The following is a 24,645-nucleotide window of genomic DNA, read 5'->3' on the forward strand; positions in this document are numbered from 1 at the left end:
CTGTGAATGTCTGTGCGTATGCTTTGTATATCGTGTGTCTTAGTTGATTAATATGTAGGGATTTTTTTTAATGTTGGAATGAGCAAGCATTAAGAATCAGGCTTGGAACAGATGTCTTAACAAGGTACTTAAATGTTATTTTTTATTTTTTTGGGGTTTTTTTTGGTACTCTGCTGTGAGAGAAATGAATGCTTCCAGAACCTTGTTTATTTACAAGTAATCATCTTCACTACCACGTTGTCAAATGCTTCTTTTTAAAGCTGCTCTCTGCAATGTGACCTGTGGCTTGACAGTGGGACAGTAAGTTCCAAGAAGGAAGAAAACAAATGCCTTTTCTGTCTGGAGTAATTCTGCATTTTATTTTGTAGAGAACATTTTATTTTGTTTGCATGAACTCAAGAAGCTAATTAAGAGGTTAATAAAAAAAGGGGGGGGGGGGGAAATCCCCTCTACATTTCCTTTTATTGCATGTAAGGTAACTACTAAGAAATGATACTTGAAGTTGTATTTATTATTGTTAGCAGGGTATGATATTTCTTGGCAGAAATGATGGATGACAACTTAAATTTGTGTCCAGGGAATGAAGGTGAACTGTGACAGAGTTATTTATCTTGGGAATGGAGGTTAGGGTCAGGCGAGGCTGGGTGCCTGAAGGCACAAGACATTGACAAATTCATCCTGCAGGCCCCATATCTGAAGCCTTTTGTTTTGGATCCTGGCTACTCACTAAGTGACCCGCATCCTTCATCCTGCCAGCATGTGAAGGATGTGTTGCAGTGCCAGCACTCCCCTTGCCACTAATGCTTGTCATTCACTCTTCTGACAGGCCCAAACCAAAACTATTCCCACTCCTGAAAGGGAAGGTTAAAATATTTATTTCAGCTCATAATGGCCTCCCTGATTTAGTGGAGTATCATTTTTCCTGTTGCCTTTGTCGTTTGCAGGTCACTAGAAGGACTGAAAACATTCAGTTACTTGGAAGAACTGATCTTGGACAACAATCTACTTGGAAATGACCTTCTGTTACCCAGGTTACCCCACCTCCATACCTTAACGCTCAACAAGAACCAAATATCCTTTTAAAGAAATACCTGCAAAATGTCAAATGAGTTTTATGTGTCAGCCAAATTAAGGAATGTGAAATATAGTTCATGTGCCGACAAAGCATTCTCTCGTTTGGCACCTGGAATACTTCATAGTAATTTATTACAGGTCATTCATAAATGAAATGCACCATTATATCTTCCTGTTGCTCCATTTTAGTGAGAGATCTAAGTTATGGCTCTGAAGAAATCTTTCTAATAGATAAAATAGAGAAAGAAAATAATGTCAGTGCTCCCCGTGTGCAGCAGTTCCTGTGTTTGCTTGGGGTTCTGTTGCAGGCTGACCTCTAGTGGAATAGAGCATGCAGTGAAACGCTATTAGGTTTTAATACTTTAAATAGTTCTTAAAGCATTAAAGTAAAGTAAGATAAAATTAATTAAACCCACATAATAATTTTAATGATTTTCTTTGTTTTCATGAAACTGGTAATATGCACAATTGGCTAGCTGCTGTGCAACTGCAGCTGTAAAAGCATGTCACTCTCTTCTTGGTATTCCAGTTCTGAATAAATTCACATAAAATGCTTTCCAAATCAGGGTCTTAATGCAATAAAATCTTTTGATGTATGACTAAGTCCAGTTGTAACCAATCAGTCACTTCTCCATATGCCTAAAGTTAGTGCCTATTTCTGTTTATTAAGAATAGATATTTCAACATTTGTCTAAATACTCTGAATCAGAGCCCCTAGTCTGTAGGATTACAGATAATGGTCTGTAAAAACTAATTATCTGCAAAGTCTATGGGCATAGTCTTGAGAAAATATTCCATAATATTCTCATACTTTGACCCATCTGGAGATTTGAAGATGTGTAATATATGATTTTCCAAAAGTGAAGGGTGATCAAACTGTGTCCAAAAGGCCAACTGAGGCCTGCAGTATCTTAGAGCACAGCCTGCTATAGCCCTGGCCTTGTAATTGCAGTGTGAGGACAAGACTGCTCAACTGCAGGGTTTTATTACAGACAATGTAAACTGAGAGCAATTTACCTCCTACTAAAGCAAAATCCTCCTACTGAGGGGAATAAAAGTAACTGCAGATTCTATGATTTCTGCACTTATTTTTGACTCTATAAATAAATAAAAATCAGCAGAGTAACTTTCTTTCTTGGAGCTGTGGAAATTTGCCAAGAGTGTCTCTTGAACAGTAACAATCATTACTGTACTAGGTATTTGGCTAGATTTATGGTTAATGCCATGTATTATGGGTTGGATTTGAGTAACTGGTCTTATTGTTCTGTTGTTTGCTGCCATGGTAAAATCTGAACTCACAAAGAATGTACAAGAACATGTTTGGTGATGCCACTTACAAACCATGAAGTGTAACTTTGGCCGTAAGACCAAAAAGCACGTAAGTATATTTGTCCTATGGGCAAACTCCCAGAGGAGTTTCACACTTCCCAAAAAGAGAGCAGAGGTATTGAATACTAACTCAGTGAACAAAATCAGAGGGAAAAAATTTATCCTGTCAGTAGTAATCTTTGAAGAGTTTCTGCTGGTCCCACAGACCGACTAGAATAGTATTGTCAAGTGTGTAAGCTCTCAAAGTCAATGATAACATGATAAGAAGGATTTGATATGTCCTGGCAATTTTTTAAATTCAATCTAAAAACTATGAAGTTAGAGCTTTGAGAGTAATGAGCTACCCAGGTTTTAGAAATAATATATGAATTTTGTAGCTACAAATAATTTAATAGAGGAGTTGCAGAAATACTTGTACAACACCTATTGTATACAAGCTGCCCAGAGAAGAAAAATTAACTGCTGTCCATCATTAACATCCTGAGCCCTGGGGAGCAGTGATCTCTTGTAGGGAGGATACATCAGTCTACAGAAGCACAGAGACCTTCCAGATTCCTCTCCTCCATGTTAATGCCGTGTTTGAAAAAAGTCTTATTTGAACTTTAATCAGTTCTTTTAATGAATTATTTCTCTATAGAATTCTTCAAAAATGTTAAGAAAAAAAGTACATGTAATAGAATAATGAAATACATTACAGAAAAGATTGTTCAGTATATGACAGTAGCACTATATAAAGGACACAAGTGAGCAAAGAATACTGATCTGAAATAAAACTTCAGTGGGTGGAATATTGCCATGTATACATAAATATATACAGAGAGAGAGTGCGAGAGAGATGAAAATAAACAAAAAGCCAAACTGACCCCTTTGAAAATTGGACTAGCATGTAAACTTTAGAACACATATGAGAGCTTTCCTGAGTATCTCTTAATATAAATGTACTCTTCTCTCCTTTTATTCTGGCTTCATTTTGATCCATATCCTGTTTTGATAGTTCTGATAAGAACTTTCTACTCCTTTTGCGTGGTTCACTTACTGTGTGGCATTGCATGTGTAAATAACATTTGGGCCCTCCTAACATAATGTCTGAATACTGTACAAATATGAAAGCTTATCTCTAAATCAGGCAAAGACTAAGAAGAATCACCTGGTATTTTTTTCTTCTGGTTGCCTATTACAGTTACAGTCAGCCACTACCAATTTTTCTGCTAGAAGTGGAAGAAGCAAATTAAAATATTACAATCAAAAAAATGTGTTATCGTTCAACTTTTCTGCAATGTATAATAATGTTTAAAATATTTTAAAATGCAGTCTATATAATGGAAATACCTAAAGGAGAATCATCAATGGCTTGATGTAGTGTTGGATTATGGATCTAACATGCTTTATTTCATGTATATAGTATGGATATTTTTTAAAAATTCTGATTTACTTTGGGAAACATACCATCTTTCTCACACACAGTGGACAGCAGAAAGCAGTGCAGATCAAGATGGATGGGGGCAGATGGGAAGTTGCTTTTGGAGGAGGACTTATGACTGTAGTCACCTATGCTTGTAATGGGAAGCCTCATTTCTCCTTTTAAGTGTGTTGACTAGATAATATGAATCAGTCAGGAAACATCTAAATAGATTTATTTCTCTGTGGGTGTTATAGCAGGATGAGAATTCGTGGCTTTTCACTGTGCTGACCTTGACCAGTATGGGACAATATAGTATGGACTTTTCAATTTCCTTTACATTTCAATCTTTATCTTATTTGTCAAAACTACTCAAATGGGCAGCTTCAAAATTTGAGAAACTATCAAAAGATAGTTTCTCAAATATATGTATGTATTATATGTACACACACACACACACACACACACACATACGCCTGTATGCTGAAAATTAGAAGCTGTTCGCTGCCTCACTTCTAAATAGACAAGTCTGATAATGAACCAGATCTGTGATTCTTTGTAGTAAAACTCAATTTCTTTACTTAGTCCAGTAAGCTGGTCATACATTTAACATACATTCTATATACTTTTGAGGAACTCGTACTAAAATTTCTTGAGAAAAAGGTGTTGAATGTAGATGTAGCACGCAAAGAGGAGGGCCATGCGGATAGTGAAGGGCTTGGAGGAAGCTGAATGAGGAGGAGCTCAGGCCCCTTGGTCTGTTCAGCCTGGACAAGAGAGACTGAGGGCAGACCTCACTGCAGTTACAGCTTCCCGATGAGGGGAAGAGGAGGGCAGGCACTGATGTCTGCTCTGTGGTGACAGTGACAGGATCTTTGGAAATGGCCTGAAGCTGAGTCAGGTGAGGTTTAGGTTGAATATCAGGAAAAGGTTCTTCACCAGAGGGTGGCTGGGCACTGGAACAGCTCCCCAGGGCAGAGGTCACAGCACCAGCCTGACAGAGCTTCTGGAGCAATTGGACAGTGCCCTCAGACACAGGGTGTGACTCTTGGGGATGTTTCCTGTGCAGGACCAGGAGTTCAACTTATTCATCCTGATGGGTCCCTTCCAACTAGCATATTCCAACTAGAGGTTTTATAATTGAATCTAGGTCTAGGTTTTGAATGGTTTAGGGAAAAAACAAAATATTTCATACCATGGGAAATCTAGAACTGGGTAGAATGTCCATAATGGTATGTACATTTCTTATGGCAAGAGGAGCTGATTCAGATTTAGGTATTATATGTTCTTGAGTTTTTGAAAGCAGCATGTATTAAATACCTCAACTGAACAACATACCAGTAAGTACTTCTGGTATAATTTGTCTTCACACAAGTCTCATAATGATCGCTAGTAGTTATAGATCTGCTTAACACCTGAACTAGAGATTATAATTTATTTTGCCTCTGTGCTTGTTCCTAAATTGTCCTCAAGTGCCTGAAGACACAGAAGTCTGACCAGAATCTCCTTATATTAAGTGCTGAAGACTTGATGTTTAGATTGAGTGAATGCATGAAAGTTACAAATTGTCTCCTATGGTTCCCCATTCCCTTTAAACAGACAACTGAAGTGGCACAGAACTCTTCCTGCACAGGCTTCTGAGTTCTCCGCAGCACAACTGTGGATTTAGTGAAATCTGTGTGGCTTGTTAGAGAACTTCTGTATCTAATGAGCCAAAAATCTTCTAGAATAAAGTGTGCCTGAAATAAAAATTAAGTCATGTGAATGCCATCAAGGAAGAGAGAACTAGTCTTCTATACATCTATGGAAGAGAGAAGTAGTCCACAGTCCAGGTGATTCCTTATGCTGTTCTACAGCAGTGCTTGCAGGAGTTGAGCTGCAGGTGTCAGAACTTTTTAAAAAATTGTGACCTGCTACTTTATTTTTTAATTTGTGATGCTTTTTTGCTTAATAACATTGAAATGTGGTCTTCAAATCTGCAGCCTTGGAACTGCGAGGATTCTAAAATGCTTTTAAAAGCACTGGCAACTCCAGCTACATAAAGAAAACTAATGCTGCTCCAGTAGGCAGAATGGGATTTTTTTCCCCATATATTCAGTATGCAGGAAGCTCTCCATGAGATATATGGACTTAGTTAATTACCATCCACTCTGCAGCTTTTTCTTCTTGAGCAAAGTGGTTTCAAAGTCAGTGAGCAAGGCCTTGTCTCAGGGTCCTATCTCCCTACCTGATAGGGTTCAAGCCAGAATGTGGCATACAAATGACTGTGTGTGACATCCTATAGCACACAGAGAAGAGGGAGATGTATACTTGCATATTGCAAGCTATTTCTGTGGTTATCCAACCTTGAAGACCTAGCACATTCTAATGGAAAAGCGTTCAGGTGGCAAAGATCTTTTCATACTGCATTCAGAGCAGAATTGGTAGCTTCTGATTCAAAGCTATTTGTGTGTGGAACTGCTTGTGATTGCTACATCATGTTTGTGATAAATTTAATTGAAGCAAATGTTTCAGCTGGCAATAAATATAGGTACCTTGCTCATATATGACTCTGGTAGAAGTTTTATTCAGCTGTTTTAATATTAGGTTGATTGCAGCGACTGCATGACAGATGATTAGTTGGCAGAAAACTTTTGAATGACAGTTTTGGGATTTTCTGTGTCATGATCTGGAATTCTGCATGATATTCCTGATATTCTCATGTACATAGTTCAGAAATATTTTGAATGTATGCTGGTTGCTCTTTACTGTGTCTCTGTGCTTCCAAGAACCTCCAAAAGCTGTAGTCAATGAAGTTCATTAACATGGAAAGTTCTCCTGCAACACTTTTGGGGAAGTGGAATGACTTTTTGAAAGATAGTGGTGGAGCAACTTGGAAAGCATTGAGAGAGAGAACAAGAGTGGTTACTTTTCTGTATTTGACTGTGTGACTAGTAAAAAGAATTGCTAGTAGACAGAAAGTTAACAGAAAGAAATCCCAGATTCTCTAGCATATGTCAAACTACATGTAAAAAGTAATTGTATGGTGAGATAGGAAATGCATAAGTTTTTTTAGACAGAATAAATTAATTTAGAAACTTAGCATAGATTATGTTTCTACATGGGTTTGACCTGCAGTTTTTCCCGAGAACAAGCATGAATATGGTTATACCAGTAATGCTGGTAAGGAAGGAAGAAATGCTATGGTGTTTGGGGATCGCCAGCATTAGTGCTCAGTACCAAAAGCAGCTGACCTTTATATTACTCTCCATGCAGTGTCTCTGCCCTGGAAATATGCAGAAAAGACACAGCTAAAGAGAATTCAGAAGAACACAGAAGTCTGCAATAGAGGAACTCGTGGCTCGTAATGAAATAGCTTCTTTGTGAATCCACTCAACCTCTTAGAAGTGTAACAGAATAGTCTTTTGCTATGCTTGCTGTCAAAAGACACAGCTTCGTAGCAAAATGACTGTCCCTGCTTGTGAGGTTCTCCTGAAATTGACTAAGTCAAGTGGCACTATCCACTCAGAGTTTACAACTTTGTCCTTGTGCAAATGTAATATTCCCTGGGAACTAATCTTTGAATGGTTTGAAGGGGGATGTAGTCCTGGCTAGCCACTAGAATTTTAGTCCAGGCTACAGGATTTTCTAGAAAACAAAAATGAAAATGCTACAAGCTTGCACAGACTGTTAATTCTTAGCCAGAGAAAGAAGATACATAATTTGCTTTGGGCTTTTGCTTGTTCTTTTTGCTTTTGAGAGAACCTCAGAAGAAGTGGTGTTGAGTATGAGAGAGAGAGTGAAAACAGGCAAGTCATGCCTATTTGTAGGATATTTTTGGTTCCATGAAAATTGCAAGAAATTGTATTGTTCTACAGCTAAACTGGATCCATCATAGTGCTGTAATTTTCAGAATAATTATATTACTACTGTCTCAGTGTTGCTGGCATTTGTCTTTCTGAACAGAAAATCTGGTTGTGTATGCTTGTGTGTGTCTGCTTGTGAGCAGTCTAAATATGCACCTGTGGTATGCACATTGTAACAGTCTGAAGGAGCTTAAAAAAGTTCATCTGTGAGAAATACCCAGTTCTTTTAAACATTTCTCTAATTTAAAACTACAAATAGTGCAAGAAATAAATCCATTTCTTTGGATGAAATTTTAAAGTTTATCCAGTGTGTTTCTGTTAATTGTTCCTAAAGACCAAGTTACATTTTTGGAGGGAACCATTGTTGTGTAATTCCTGAGAATATTATAGCTTGTGAGCTGTAGAGCTGATGATTTTAAGATTTTAATTGTTACATTTTTTTATTTTGTTTGGTGTCTGTTAGAAAGAGAGGCATTCGTAGATTGGTAATGGTAGCACTTGAATTAGGAGATGGATTATTACATTAAGGCTTTTTAATTATCACAACAGCAATACTTTAAACCATTTTTCAAACAAAGTGTGTTGGCATCACTGTTACATATTCACCTGGTGTTCAGTGACACTGACTTTAGACACATCAGTCCAGAGCTATTTTTACAGAGCTCTAAATAAATAAATACATTCTCACTAGCACAGTCCATGGATTTAATTGTGGGTTTTCTTTTTTGGAGAGAATGGAGTTGAAATTGGTCTTAGAAGTGGCACAGCAGGATTTTGCATCTCTTTGGCTCTGATTGCACCAATACAACACTGCTTGGACTGCAACAATAAACCATAAAAAGGAAGCTGGCAATGAAATTTCAGATTTGCTTTGATTTTCTCTTTTCATATTTTCCTAGCGTTGCTTTAGAAAGACATAATGCTTTTGGTGGCATCATACAGTTCCAGTATTGTGATTTAAATAAGTATTTGGCATGCTAATTAACTAAACACTACACTAGAAGTGCACCATGACTTATGAGTCATCTCTGAGAAATACTTAATCATGAGAATTTTAACAGGTTATCATTTTTTTGTACATGTTTTGTAAAAAAAAACTGTGGTGTTAGGTGAATGGGGTTTCTTGGAAATCAGTCTGTACTTTGCATTTTGTTTTTAAGAGGGATAAGAAAAGATATCTAAGTCCTAAAGAAGAGAAAAATTAATTATTTTATTTATGATACAACTGCTAATTCTCTTGCATGAGATACTTTTTAGGGGGTGTTTTTGCATCTGAAAATAAATGCTCAGGGTTTAGATATGAGATATTAGAATCTAGACACTAACTTCCAAATTTAGGAGATTTAGATTTTTGAAATGCAGATTATCAACTCCTGTTGTTTACCTAAAATTCTTGGTGAATATATGTCTCTCTCTTTTGCTTTCCATAGGTGTAATCTTACACTTCTTGAGCTGTAGTCTTACACTTCTTGCATATCTAAGCTGACACTACTCTTCATTACATTTCTAAATGCATTTTGCTATTTGCCTTGAAGGCTGCATGTTCAGATGGGAGTTCGAATACGTATCATGCTCCACATTCAGCAAACTTCTGGGGAGAACAGCTTTTACACAAGAAATAGCTCTGCTGAACCGAGAAGCAAAAGTCCTGCATGTTTACTTCATAAAAGAAGCAGAAATTTTGAATGACTTGGGTTTTTTTTGTTGTTGTTGGGGTGTTATTTTTAGGGTTTTTTTTCCCCTTTTGATAGGAAATTACCAGATACAATCAAAGCTTTGCAATAGCTAACCTCCTGTGTGTGATTGCTGTTATGGCAATTGCTGTCTTTTGTTATAATAAACTATTTCTCTCAGGGAGCCTTTTTGTGACTTAAGCAATCCAGAAAGAAATTAAGTGTTGCTCCTGGCTGAGGGAGGGTGCCAGGTTCAAGCACTTCTCTAACAGCCTTTGGAAACTTTTAAAAAGCCTTTTCCACACTTGAACATGTGTGGAAAAACAGTTTGTGAGTTTCCCATCACAGTCACATACTTCCTGAAAGAGCCATGAAAAAGTTTATGTGTGAGCTTAAGGTCCAGGTATGAAAATTAGCAACAAGTTTGGATTGGTAATACATCCTAGCTAACAAATCATATGGTGCTACAAAAAGATAATTTCTTTTTCTTGGGGTTTGGTTGATTAATTACTGGTATAAAGCAGTCTGTAATGTGGCTTTGCCAAATTAAAAGTTAGCATTCCTATCTTTTCAATGAATTCATAGATCTTATTTTAAGCCCTCATTTTCCTCACTCATACAAAATATTTAAGTATGACTCCTTAGATCTTATGGGACAGAACACTAACTATGAATGTAGATACGTTGATTTTAGTATATTAGAATTAGTAATTGTTGGCATGATCTTCATGTGTGTTTGGAAATGAACTAAAATTTCAGGCTTACAAAAGGAAGACCACATTTTTAACAATGAAGCTGTTTTCTCCATTCTGTATTGCTTCTGTTGCCCTTAAGATATTGGGGTGAAGAAATAAAGTAAATTCCATCAGCTAAAAATAACAAAGATAAGAGAAACACATAAATCAAGTATAAATAATAGCAACAAAAGTGAACTAAGAATTTAAAACAATAGTTTGTCTTTAACAGCAGGAGTGAATGAAAACAGAGCAATGAAATATTCTTTAATGGTTTTGAATAATTATTACTCTTGATTAAGTCAGTTGATTTTTAAGTATTAAAAACTTTTCTCACACACACATTATATATTTTTTGAGAATCACACCAATATCTTTGTATGCAACTTGACGTAAATGAGAATGTATATTTCAAGTTTTAGAGATTGTCATCCTAGGCTGTAACAAAAAAATAATTATTTGATCAATTAACAAATTGAGGTGCAAATGGTTAAATATTGTTGTTAGGCTTAATCCTAAAATGTGATTTCCAGTACTGCAGTGGTTAAAGGCAGTTTAACCTTTGTTTGCTTGTTTTATTCAGGTTTACAATAATGAACGTGTACCCTTCTTATTTATGTTCCAAGAAATACAGTTAAGTTAAAAAGCCTCATGAACATCAAAATAGAAGGCTCTTTTAATGAAAAATTTTATGCTTTACAAGAGTTTAAAGCATCATATATAAAGTATTTGTAACACTGAAACCTTTAAGTTGCACTTAGTAAAGCATTAATTGGCATATCCTAATTGAGTAGTTACAAATGTGTTGCTGTGACACTCAAAGCGTTTATATGCTGGGAGTGAACCTGGGTTGTTGTGGTTTGACTTTTTTCTTTTTATTTTTTTTTTTTTTTTAAACTCATTTTCCAGTGGACTGAATATATTAGTGATGAATGTACTGTGAAACTAACTGTTTGTTTCCATGCTGGAAAAGTTTCATGGCTCCAGCAATTGCTAGCCATTTTACCACACAGCATCCATCATTTTGTCAAAGTTTTAATGTTTTGTAGTGAACCACCTAGGAAAGAAAGGAAGAGAAAAGAATGACAAAACAGCCCAATTCTTTCATTCCATGCCAAAAAACTGACTGAAGTTTATCCCTGTTTGCCCTTGGAACAATTAATGTGACATTTTCCTGAACGCCATACTAAATTTGATTGTCAGTTATTGAAATGTATGTTTAAATCAGCAGTGATGCAACTCCAAATGCTTTTTTCATTAATGTCATTGAAGCCTTAACCCACTACCTTTGACACATAACAGAATTAGAAAGCCTTTTGGACCATTTGGCTGAAGTTGTGCCCTCACTACAGTATCTCAGTTTGCTTGGGAACATTGCTTGCCCAAATGAACTGGTCTGCAAAGAAAAGGATGAAGATGACTACCAGAGATACAGGTTAGTGTTTTCATTTGTAGATGTGATAAGACATGAACGTTTTGTTTCACTACTGGAAAAATCAACCCAGAGTCTCAAACAAACATCTACTCTGTTCTGAAAGCATTGTAATGTTCTGCCATGAAATGCCTGGGAATTTGAGTAGCCCTCATTTCAGTCAGATCACACTCAGGAACCCTGTTTCAAGAAACATTTCAGTGCTGTATAGCACATGTCTGAGTTGAGCAGGTGTGCACAGGATTTCCTGAATGTAAGTAGTCATATACCCCTACTCAAGGCATTTCCTTCTTAAGGCCAAGATAAGGCAAGGTTTGCATACAATAAGGGTGACAGACAATAAATAAAGAAAACAAATCATTCCACTGAGATAGCCAGTTGCCTTGTCTTCTGCTTATGTCTGATATAGTGTTAAGTTGCTTCTACTGTAGTTATCAAGGCACTATTAACACAGAATAAATAACTCCTCCTATATTGTGCTGCTTCACTCAGAGCAGTTACATTCTAATAAAAAAAACCTCAAACTATCTTTATAATGTAATGCCACTGACACAAGAGGTCATCTGAAATTTAATATGGAGGCTTGATAAAATACTCTAAGTCCAACTGAAATGTTGTTAAAAGTTGTAAGGATTATTTTAAAAAATATTAAATTATTATTATTATTATTATTATTATTATTATTATTATTATTATTATTATTTTAATATTAAAAACCCCAGAAATACTTGTAACTGATGATGGTTATGAGTATAGATCCATAACTTACGGAATGTCTGCTAAGTGATGTAATTTTCAGAGCTATAACCTTAAGACAGGTGAGACACTGATTTCGCAGGAAAAAAGAAGACATTAGATGTATTTTTCCTTGCGACCATCTGAGGCATTATTTCAGTCCTTGTGTGCTGGCACTTTTCACATTGGCTCCTAAGGGCATTTGGAGGCAAGTCAGAGCCAAGCAGTGCTGGCTGGTCACCTTGCCTTGCAGAGCCTGAGCTTACTTTTTATTAGGATCATCCACAGTACTCAGAGTTATATGATAAACTCTGATCTTATCTTCAGGTAATCCAAACTGTGCTCTAGGAGTTAGGATAAAACAATACAAAGTTGAGGAGACTAAAAGCAGGTTTATGGGGAATTTATGGGCTTGAATTCATTGCATTCAGAAATGGTGAAGGTTAGACAGCAGCACAACTGTTCCAGATGTGCACATATACTTTTTAGTTTGTTTCAAATTTTCGAGAAGTATTTCTAGATTGTCACACTTTCACCTTTTAATGAGTCTACTTTTGAATCCAGCTTAGCATTTTGATTTTCATGGAGTAGAGCAGCCTAGGTTTAATAAAATATTTTCCCATTGCTTTCACACTTAAGTGGAAGGTGTGTCTACTATCCAGCTTACAAGACTATAATAGTGCTGTCTCTATGTAAATTTATGTGACATGTGCTCTAGAAAATTGCTTAAAAATGAATGATATTTCTACAGTTTACTGTTTTTCACTTTAAGTATGTTTTCTGACAATATGTCTCCTATTAATCATTTAAGCAAAAATAGTATGTTAAAGGAGCCATTCAGAAGCAAGAACCCATGGTTCATTTAGTGCTCTCTGAAAAAATTCCTTATTGATTGACATCCTCTGTGGTTATGTGATGTAATATTTATAATATGTCACAGAGCCATACATCAAAACAAGCATGTCCCTTGTTTCATTTCAATGCAAAAATGTTGATTTCAGAGAGGTCAAGGTAGTGTTAGGTCACATCGTGGTAAACCACTATGTCAAAGTGTGAAGGGATTCTATTTATATATTTTCTGGAAACTGCAACATTGCTTCCATTTTCTTTCCTCTCAATTTCTCAAAACCCTGGGTGGTTTTTTTTTTTTCCCCATATAAACTAGGTTGATTGAAGTACTTTTGAGAAAGAAAAATGGGCTTCTAATTAGTTGAATGATTTATGGTTCTGCTGCTATAATGAAAGCTTCCTGATCCTTTTCCATTATTATTTGTTGCATTATATGAAATGTATTTGCTAGACAGCATTAGATTCAAAACCCAAACCCATGGATCAATCAATCGATCTATCTGCCTATCTTTAGGGGAATATATATCACCTACATGGTGGAACTGATTAGAAGTACTCTTCTAATTTTACTCTGAGTAGCTAATTCGGATTTTTCAATATACATTCTGAAGCATCTTGAACACAACTTTTGTATTCCAGTTTAAGCATTTTTAATGGTTTGAAATAACTTTTTTTTTCCTAAGATTATTTTTTTAGAAATTTAACAGAAACCATCAAAAGATTACGTTTATGTGAAGTTGAATTATGTAAAAACTTGAATTATGCAAACATTGTTCTTCCCCATAACTTCAACTGAATGTTGTTTTGTTCTGAATGGGAACTTCTTTTTGTAAATTTTTGCTGTGACCATTGGAACCAGCATTCATTTTTCATTGAGCTTTAATTTTGTTCCTACTGAGTTCAATTAGAGTTCAGGCTATTTAATTCCTCAACTAGAAAGAGAAAGGTGCTAGAAATCAAAGCTTTACTTAATTTTCTAATTCCAACAAACTGAAAAGATCTGTTAACCCCCCAAAATCTTAATGTTAAAAAATATGGAAAATAATTTTTTTAAAAAATTCAAGGTCCAGTAATTCAGCATGATCATAAAAACAGAGGTTAAAAGTAATATTATTGCCTTTAAAAATAGTTAGGTTTTATCAAAAATACTTGGAAAATATACAAAAGTATGCTTTTCGTCAAGAAATTATGATCTGGTTCTTCAGATGATCCATTGGTATACCAGTTCTATCATTTCATTATTAGAGCTCTTTTCTAATCTTACATTAAAACTAAATTTTATATTGAAACATTATTGTGTTTTTGTTCTCAAAGTAGTTATTTTTTGTCTAAGAACCACAGCAACTTTTGAATGAGATATTTTTAGGGAAGAAGAAAAGTGGGTTTTTTTTGCCATCGCTGTTATTCCTTCTTACATTTCAAATGTGTAGGAGAACAAATTGATGAAAAAATCTCTGGGTTATTGGAATTTTTGCTTGGACAGAAAAAGAAAATGGAAAGTTCCCTTCTGTGATATTTTTATAAGCAAATTTGTTTGGTTCATTTTAAAGACTCATGGTTTTTTTTCCATCATTGTTAAAATAGCTTTACTTTCTTACTATTAAAAAATAATATTTAAGTTCTCTTTTTCTTATTTTTGAAGCTTTCTGTATTTGGGTATTAATATTTTGTAAAGGTATATTTTTGTGGTGAGGGCAAGGGAAAACAGAATATCTAATATGTAACAGTGATAGGAAAATTTAAAAGCTTTTGGCTCCAATAGGAGGCAAGAAACACAGAAAAATAGCTTGCAAAACAGTGTCCTCTAAAATAACCTAGTCTCCAATCTCTGCTTTGAAGATTGCAGGGAAAACAAAGGTCATGACCCAGAGATCAAAGTAGCAGAAGTCAACACAGTAATTGCTGGTTGCTTCTGTTGTACTCACAGTTGGTCAGTCCTGTGGGTGTATTGTTTGCAGAGAAAACTTCAAACGTGGTGTTACTGAACTGTGAAAAATCATCTGGGTCACAATGTATTACAAAGCATTAGTGAATTCTGCAGGTGACCTCACCTATTTTCATTAAAGCAATATGATTGTGAAGAATTCATGCCATGTGTGAAGTTTTCAGTGCTTGTTCACTCTCTGCTCCTTATTGACGTTTCCTGGAATGATGCATTCATTAAATGCTGTTGACATGGAAACAAGGGCAAGTGGAAACAAATGCCGGAGTTTATTTTAAATTAGCTTAAAAGTACATGTACTAGATATGCTATCTTTGGCTGGGGGAGCAAATGATGATAACCTTATGAAGTCCTCTTAAGATATAACAGCAAGAAAGGAAGTGCATGCATTTTGTATGGATTAACTTTTCAAGCTAAATCAGCTATTCCTATCCCACAGTTTTGTTTGTGAGAAATGATGGGTCTTCTAGCATTTTCAGTGTTCTTGCAGTTTTCTTTTGTTTTATTGTGGTTTTGTTTTATTTATTTATTTATTTTTAATTGCTACAGAATTTGCTTTTCTATTTTAAATAGTCTTGTATTTGGATGGTGATATAAATATATATGTTCAATAAGCAGTAGCATATTAGAAGTCCTTACTCAGTAATGAATATAATGCTAATATATAATGATGAGTACCAGTGAACTTACTGTTGAGGCTGTCTTTAAGCAGGAGGGATTGAAGTCTGCAGAAATTCTATATATGTTCTTTATGAGCTTATTTAGATGATTAGGATATTCCCTTACATCTGTATAATCTATGAACCTCTGCTACTTCAGTGTTTGAGTGAAGCCTTGTCATCTCACCAGTAGCTGGAAGGAAAAGTGTGCTTGAAAGACATCAAATGGCTACACAAGGTCCATCTGAGACTAGCCACTGGAAGGGCTCATGAGCAAGAACAACTACCATGTCTTTTTCAGCCAAATAGATTGAAGTCCATAATACCCAATTTGCCTGTACTAGCACAATAAATCAAGGCAAAACTATAATTACTGTTACACATCTAGAGAAAGATTTTTCTAATTCATAGAGTTGTTTGCTATACTAAAGAAGAGCAGAGTGTGTTAAAATATTAGGAGGTGATATGGATTTCTGCATGACTTGCAAGCCCCTCAGAATTACATGGTCATCACCAAACAGTGCCAAGGCTGCTCAGGGTCTTGTAATCTTCTAACATACCTCATGCCAACATCCTGCCCTCTCTTCTGGAAGATGCTGGCTTAAGTTTATGACCCGTCTTCCTTATCTGTGTATTAACAAATGTTTTTGTTAGAGAGGAAATTCTGTAGCCAGCTATGCACTGTTTGGGGTAGAAGGGCAAAGTTTTGGGGGATGCAGAAGAAACAATCACAGAACATAGTGTTTATGACACTAGTTCACTGTTATAAATATGTTTCTAAGCCAACTTCAGATTACTTATTTTTTCTAGTTTACAATAATGTAACTGAGAGCATAATCAGTCCTTCAAAGTTTGAAGTAGGCATATTATTTATGTTCTGTGATTGTTAAGGAAAGGAAATATAATAGCACAGAAAACTGAAAAATGAAAGTAAACACTTTCCAAAACAAAGAGCATGTTGCAGGTATGCTACCAGTAGAGCTGGATACTTCTGCATTCTTGTGGGCAAATATTTCTCAATTTTTCACAGCAGATATTTTTTTAAATTTAAAATTAAAAATTGTTCAACTTTTTGTTAATTATAGTACAAACTGGAAGACTATACAGAATCTAGTTCTCACAATAGTCTTTCACTAAAGGTTCAGTGGAAGAGTTTGCAAATGTGCCTCTTTTCCAATATCCTGGCAGGTGTGTATGAAGAGTCTTAAAATTATGCTTATTGCATGCAGCCCATGCAAAAAAATGGTAAATGAATTGTTAATCTTTATTGTAGTTTTTACTTAACTAAGATGGAAATAACATGAAATTTTATATTCTGTGGTCTTTTTCCATATCTGAGTGGCCCTGTTATGAGCTTATTTTCATGAGACTCATGGCACCCATGCCAAGAGTCAAGGTGGGGGAGATGATTCTGAACAAAAGAAGGTGCAACTTAAATAAATAATTTCTTTAATCCATTGTGAATTAGATGATCAGTTTGCAGGCAATGATAAGTGGCTCTGTAAGCACCTTCTTGGTATGTTTAATTTTTATGTTTCTCTCTTTAAATCTCACCTTTATCCTCATCACTGAAGATAATAACCTTTTTTCACACCACAACAAAGGTGTTAAAACCCAGTAACAGCAGTTTCGGAACATGTGGAGCAGGGCTGAGTTTTAAAATTATGAAGAAAAAGAAAGGGGGAGGGGGAATAGGTAGACCCTGCCCTCCAACTTCAAATGTAAATAAACATTTCTAAACAAAATGTGGAATCTAGATGGATCTTTCTTCATTAACCAGTATGCCTTTGACTAGTGATTTTACAAGTCTGAAACAGGTGCAATGTGTCATGCAATTTATGGGTCCCAGTGCCTGCCATAAAGTATTTTATGATGGCTGTGTTCTGTGTTATTAGTAGCTGTCTTTTTCTGCAGCCATCGGTGTTTGATAATAGTCTTAAAACACCCAAAATTACTTACCTGCAAGCAACATTCCATAGTCCCTGTTGACAGTTTGAATAAGTTTAGTGCCCTTTCTTTGTACTTTACCTTCAAAACAAACTGATTGAACCATCAATAGCTCCTGAAAGCTGACAGAGGCATGTCATCTGGTCTAACCCTCTGATAGGAGGTTATCTGTGGGAGTTAACCTCCCTGCATTGTTAACCGAAATGTTTTATGTACTATGCAACTTTAGGATACTGCTGTGATAACCTTAGTAACTAAGTCATACATCACAGTAAAGAGATTTTGTGCAACAAATAACCCTGGATTAAATTTACAAGGGTTGAATTGATATTGTAGAATGTTCATTCCCAGGCTTTGGTAATCCTTTCCTGTATTTTTTATGGCAAACTTGTGTTACATTTAGATTGAAGCTGCATCTTCATATATCTAGTTAAAATATATCCAGGAAGCTTGCTATTTTTCTTCAGCCATTTAATATGAATGTATTGCATTATTTTCAAATAGCATAGATACCTTTTATCCCACATTTAGTAAAAAGAATATTAATAAATGAAATTGTATTTTGAATCATCTTTTAAAATAATTAATTGCATACATGCCTTCCTTCTACCAGTGGGATAATATTTATGGAACCTACTTTTTAGCACTTGCTCTGCTTAAGTAGTGCAAGTTTGAAAAAAAGAACCAACCCCAAACCTGTGACTTGTGGAATAGTTTGCTGTTTAATTTGTGTGGGTAGGGTTTTTTGGTTTTGTTTCTGGAATTGACAAGTACTAGTGCTAATTCTGTTTTTTGAAATGCAGTCAGGATGGCTTAAAAATACAAAAATACATTTGTATCAAGGAATGCTATTATAATTTTAAGCTCTTTTGAAATGATTGAGAGACTGACATTAGGGCTGTGATCCAAAGTCAGCATAGATGACAGTGCTGTCTTATTCTGTTGTCATTTTTGTTACAGCCTGCTTTTCAATGGCATATTTCATTCCATCATTAAACATTTGCTGATTTTCTAATACCGATGTTTTCTTCACCTGAATATTCATCTTTTCTCACCCTACACTTAGTGGGTGTCTTTACTCATTTTTAGCTTCACTCTTCTTCACTCTTGACATATTGTTTCCTTCTGTACATGTCTTCATTTGAAAGAATCTGTTGTCATCAGAGCTTTTCTGCCAGTAATGCAAGATGGATAGCTTCTCCTCCAGTGAAAGATAAGGGCCAGCAAAATGCCAGGGAGGACTGGAAGGGCAGCCAGGAAAGCTGGAATGAGTCTGAGAATGTGTCTGTCTCAAAAGTCTGTAGCTGTTGTTTAAAAAAATGGTCTTAGGAGATGTTCTGTTTTGTGAAGTGATTCTTTTTCTTCTACCAATATAATTGAGAGCCACAGATTGAGGATTCACATTTAAATTGTCTGAGCATTTCAGAACTGAGTATTGTCAGTTAAGTTGTTAACAATTTATGAAGGTGTTGCTTCAGAGGAATGGTGTACTTGATGGAAAACTTTATTTGCACCATTAAATTTTGCTTGGTTTTAGAAGGGGCAGTGTTATAGTAATTTTCACATGTCTATCTGGTTTTGACAACAGTATCATAAGATAAATGTTTACCTTTTGAAACATTTTTTCTGTGTTGTTATGGTTTTTTTTCTTGTCCAAAATATTATGCAGAGTTTTCTATTTCTTTATTTCTTCCTCCCAGTTCCAGAGGGGATCGGTATGATGGGGAGCTCTCTGACTGACTTGGGGTTTATGCAAAGCAGCTATGCTGGGGGATTATCATCACCTTTCTACCCCCTGCCAGGAGAAGTCTGATATTGCCCTCACTTTGCAGTATCTGCTTCACATTTGGTTGAATAAATGTAAATTATGTGTACTTGAGGTGATTAGATATTTGAACTTGCCATGGTTGTGCCTTGCTTTGGTTTTGCTCTGCCATGTTCTCTCCCTTCACAAGTGAGAAGCCAGTAGTATTTTTCTGAGGCTAGAAAGCTGCTATCCTTCTAGTAGGAATGATAAATAGAATATAATGCTGATTAATCCTAATAAGAGCTTGGAATTCTTAAAATATATTTCCCATAAATAGTCTCTCCCTGTGTGCTTCTGCACTTAATCCTGAGCTGGAATCTGTATTCTGTAAGGCCACCTTGTCTCTCTGGTGGGACCAAATTGGAATTCTCCTTCCAAATGCTGATCATTGTGTTTTTAGGAAAATAAAATAAAACATTCAAAGTGTTGGCAAATGGTAAGAATTCTTGCAGAGAAGTTCACTGGCAATTTCCCATATCTCAGATTAAGTTTCTCCTGCAGTGTGGGTTGGAATCTTTGGTATCACTCAAAATTCCTTTTCCCAAACAGGCAATACAAAACAATTTCCAAGTTATTCTGTTCCTTGGTATGCTTTATACCTCACTAATATACAGAGAGAACATACACGTCCATGGTGATTATTGTGCTTGATCCACCAGTATTAACTGGTTTTGGCTTCATCTGAGAGAATAAAGTAAGTATTATAACTTTGTACATATGCTACATTGCATGAAAAAGGTGAATACAGAGAGGAAACAAAGGCTGTTATTATTTTTGGCTATCATTTTTTAGTAGCTGAGTCTGTGAGTATGTCTTTGTGCATTACTGGATTTTAACTGTGTGTATTTTGATATCTGTCAGATATTTTGTCCTGCACAAATTGACAAACCTGAAATTTCTCGATACTCGGAAAGTAACCAGGAGGGAGAGAGAGGAAGCCTTGATAAGAGGTGCCTTCATGAAAGTGGTTAAGCCCAAGGATGCGAAGGTAGGAGAATAAATGAAAGTGGGAACAATAATATGATTCATTAACACTATTTTTAAATATCTCCAAGAGCCTGGCTGCATCTTCTGCTACGGTAAAAAAAGAAGCAAAGCCTTTCAAATGACTGATAATGTGGTCAGATGGGGCACAAAAGCCTTAGTAATTTTTCTGTGTTTTAATGTAGAAATTTACAGGTACCTGTCTAATGGGCTGTGGCCATATTATCAAATTTCTGGTTTCAACCTCTGTTTCACATAGCAAAGTACCTAATATGTGTCACTGAGCTTAAGAGAATATTTTTACACTGTCCAAGGAAATGTAACAACTTTGTGATATATTTTTGTGGAAGAATGTAATTTTTTCTGTCAAGTGGTCCCCTGCCTTATATGTTATACTCAAATGTCTGTTGCAGAGCTCACACCTATGGTGTTTACTGGCTTTTATGAACCAGTTGATTATAATTTTGTATGATTTTACTTAGTGTGGTTGTCCTGCTAATAAACATTGACAGCATCAGTGAGACAGTTTCAGTAATCTGAGCATTTAATACAGCTTCCATCAACTGTGGGCATCCTGCTGAAGCAATTGGAACGAGAATATGAATTCTCCAGTTTGCCTTCTTTTTCCATTGTTGATCAGTACTTGATAGCAGCAATCTGTGGTGCACTCAGAGTGCTTTAGTACTGCGGATCTTTCTTGAAACTGCTCAAGTTTTCAGCCTGCTTGCTTTCTGTTTGCTGCTTTTTCTCTAAAGTATAGCATCAATAATTTATTGCAGATTTCCAATAATGCTGAATAACAATGTAGTGGTTATGGAAATGCACTGTTTGGTAGCATAACAGTGTTGCTGGATAAATGCATTATCATGAGTACAATTGCAGTGCATTACAAATTAGTTCAGACTGATTAATTTATAACTACTAAAATGTTAACAGTTCTGATACAAACATTGCTTTGATATATTGTTTTCCACTGCTTTTAGTTATTTCAGCTTCATATATGTAATGAATGGAATAAGTTATTTTTAAGATATGGTAGAGATCCTATTCACAGCAAACCATCTTTGAGTCTGGCCATATGCAACAGCTGAATTGTGTTAGGTATAGCATATGTATGTTATCTTTTACAATTCTTCTTATCTATTCAGATTTTGGATCTGGTGAAGTTCTTTTTTAATTTATCTAACAGTTAGATCTTTCATTTAAAAGTCTACTCTGTGAATTGCATCCAACTTAGTGTAATACAAAAAAGTGTCTCTCAAATTTGAAGTTACTTTTCTGGATTAAACCTCTTTTTAAGTCAATAGCTAAGGGTAAATTACTTAACAAATTTAGGGATAACATCTTAAACTTTTATATCGACAATTGAACCTTTTGTATAGTTCTGAATTATTTACCCACTAAGTCTTATGATAAACCATACATTTATTTTAGAAAATTTGCAGAAGGCTCCAATTTACTGTTGTTATTGTCATACTGAAGAGTTTTTTTCTTCTTTATAAATGGTTCAGTACAAATTACCGATGGTAAAATCATTGTAAATTATTTTTATGGCATGAATTAATGCTTCTTAAGGTGCTATGAAATTACCCTCATCATACAGTATTATATACATATCACAGAAGTGGCTAATTTAAAATAAATATTAAATTTGATGCAGGTATTGTAAAGCACTCCAAATTGTTTAGAATTTGTGCTTATTTCCTAGGATATTCATGCTTATAGTACACACACATGCAAACTTTTTCTGTGTCTGAGAAGACTCATAGAATTTTCTCTGCATATATGCTTTGAAATGCAGCTAAGTATGTGTACAGCTATTGACAGCTCTGCTTGAAGACCACAGCAAGCAGCATTCCTCCATAAATCACAAAGATGATGTGCACAATAACTGTACTTTTGAGTTCTGTCATGTGTTATACATTGCATACATAACGGGTTTTTATTCTCTAGCCTTCGCATTTCCTGGATCTTGTGTTCTCTGTTCCTCAGTTCCACTCCCACATAGCTGTCAATATTTTTGGCCTGCTTCAGCCAGATTTAACAGGCAGGTACTGGTAATATATTTTAAACTGTTTGATACTAGTTAGAGATTACACCTTGATCCAATCTCAGAGGAAGATTACAGCATATCCAGTATTGATCATCAGAAAAACTCCTTAATAAGTTGACATAGTGATATGTAAGACCTTGATGATAATGAACTTCCCAATAATGTGGGGTTTTTTTACCTTTCACCTAAGGTAGCAGGCACGGTGTCAGCCTATGCTTACCAGGAATGGAGATGCAGTGATTAGTACTTATGTTGGTGGATGCCACATGAAAGTATTATGCCAGATTTAGTTTCAGACCTGTTTTTTTCAGGAAAAAAAACCCTAAAAACAACAAACGAACAAAAAATTGTAACTTATGTGGCGGCTTCCCCCCCCCCGCCCCCGTTATGATAAGCAGGAGATGGTGTGGCTTATTCAGCATAAAAGGCAGACTGATAATCTAAAGAGGCTGTGATGTGGGGAGTTGTTTTCATTTTAGTCTTGACATGAAATGCTTGGGAGAGCAAAATACCCCACCAAGAAAAAAATACACAAAATGAGAATAAAAGCAAGAAATTTCCATCTGACTAGCTCGTGTTTACTCAAATGCAAAAGTATCTAGCAATCACCAGTCATCACTAAGTCATAAATATTTTATTTTGTATAATTTTTTTTAACTTTCATTATTCCCTATTTTATTTAACAGAACACTACACTTTCTTGTGCTTTGCTTCATTTCATCCTTTGTTGGAAACGCATCTGTTTGTGATATGACTGTCTTATGGAAAGATACAATCATTTATTAAAAAACAGTTTAATATTACATTGCAGCATTCCTTCTCACTGTGTAGGTGAGCTAAACTTCATTATTCTGTTATGTTTATGTTTTCTTTTGTCAAAATATTGAACATTGTACCATGCCTGCTTTTAATAAAGACTGGGGAAGTCTGGCTGGATAAGAGGCATTGAGCCAGATGAGGAAGCCTTGTTTAATGACCAGACCATGACCTCATTTCACTGGCATAAGTGTAGCTCAAAGTGGAAGATGCCTGTCCAGTGTGAAGTGTGTTTCTGGGCATGACAGCATTTCACATCAGAAAGACAGCTCAAGAATACGACAGTCAAAATTGCTTAATTGTGTCCCGGCTTTGTAATTATTCATCTGTGCTTCTACAAAGAGCAGAGTTGTCATTTCTTGACATAATTATTTAAAACTGTACCCCTCTTTAGTTTATAGGTATATGAATTGTGCTTCCAATTGTTTCATTTTTCAAACTTAGGGATGCAAAGCAAATGTGATTTGAGAAAATATATTAAGACTACACATTTTTACATCGCATATGATATAAATAAAATAAAATTATGGTGTATCAAAGTACATAATTTCATATTTTAAAGGTCTGTATTCATGATCATTTCATCTAGATGCTAAAATGTGGATATCTCCACTTAAGTGTGTTGCTATGAATAGAAACACACTGCCATAAGTCTCTTTAAATATAAATTTGATTATTTAATACTGGGTCAGTCTGCTTTTAGAAAATACATATATTTCCCAATATTTCTCAATCCCTCCTCTCCACAAATATTTTTTTTTTACTTAATGCATTTTTAAGGTTAACATTTTCATCTGTTTTAGTTTTGGTGGTGAAAGAAAGCAGATGGCATTTAGTCACCAGTAACAGTTTTGTAGTTTATAGGGCCAAATCATTGGCGGGTGTCCTTAGTTATACTTCCAAGTAGCAAACTTAATATTAAATAGAGTTATTCTGCCTCCTTGCAGCTTTACCAAAAGCATCTTGTCCACTGGCTGTAAGGGAGATCTGTACAGAAAAAAAAAAAGGCATGGCATGGGTGTTTTGAATTTTTCAATATTTTCTCACTCTCAGATGCATTGTTTTCATTGCAAGTTATAATTATGAAACCTGACATAGCATTTGTTCTCTAAGGAACTAAGATGGAGACACTGCAGCAGAAAGGCAAGTCAAATATCTGCATTCCATGTAATAAATGTCTGTGATTCATGTCCACAATGTTACTTGAAGGGTAGAAGGGGATTATTTTATTATGATAGGAAGAGTAAATATTTAGGCAGTACCATTAAAGAAATAAGGTGAGATAAAATCTACAGTGCTGCTTTCAGATCATTGGCAGTATTCTTGTGTTTAAGCACATAGGAAAAGCTCTTTATCAAAGTGAGCGG

At 35.4% G+C, this 24,645-nt stretch overlaps 1 protein-coding gene across 1 annotated transcript in view; it reads left to right on the top strand.

The window, feature by feature from the left end:
- The window catches only part of LRMDA (leucine rich melanocyte differentiation associated), a 612,262-nt gene that overhangs the window by 340,442 nt on the left and 247,175 nt on the right, over positions 1-24,645 (top strand). Inside the window, exons 3-5 of the mRNA XM_053948993.1 lie at positions 945-1,071; positions 11,350-11,489; positions 20,287-20,413. Coding sequence (XP_053804968.1) covers positions 945-1,071; positions 11,350-11,489; positions 20,287-20,413 — 394 coding nt within the window. The remainder of the gene's footprint in view (positions 1-944; positions 1,072-11,349; positions 11,490-20,286; positions 20,414-24,645) is intronic.

The sequence above is a fragment of the Vidua chalybeata genome, chromosome 8, assembly GCF_026979565.1.
Source record: "Vidua chalybeata isolate OUT-0048 chromosome 8, bVidCha1 merged haplotype, whole genome shotgun sequence".
NCBI classification, from domain to species: Eukaryota; Metazoa; Chordata; class Aves; order Passeriformes; family Viduidae; genus Vidua; species Vidua chalybeata.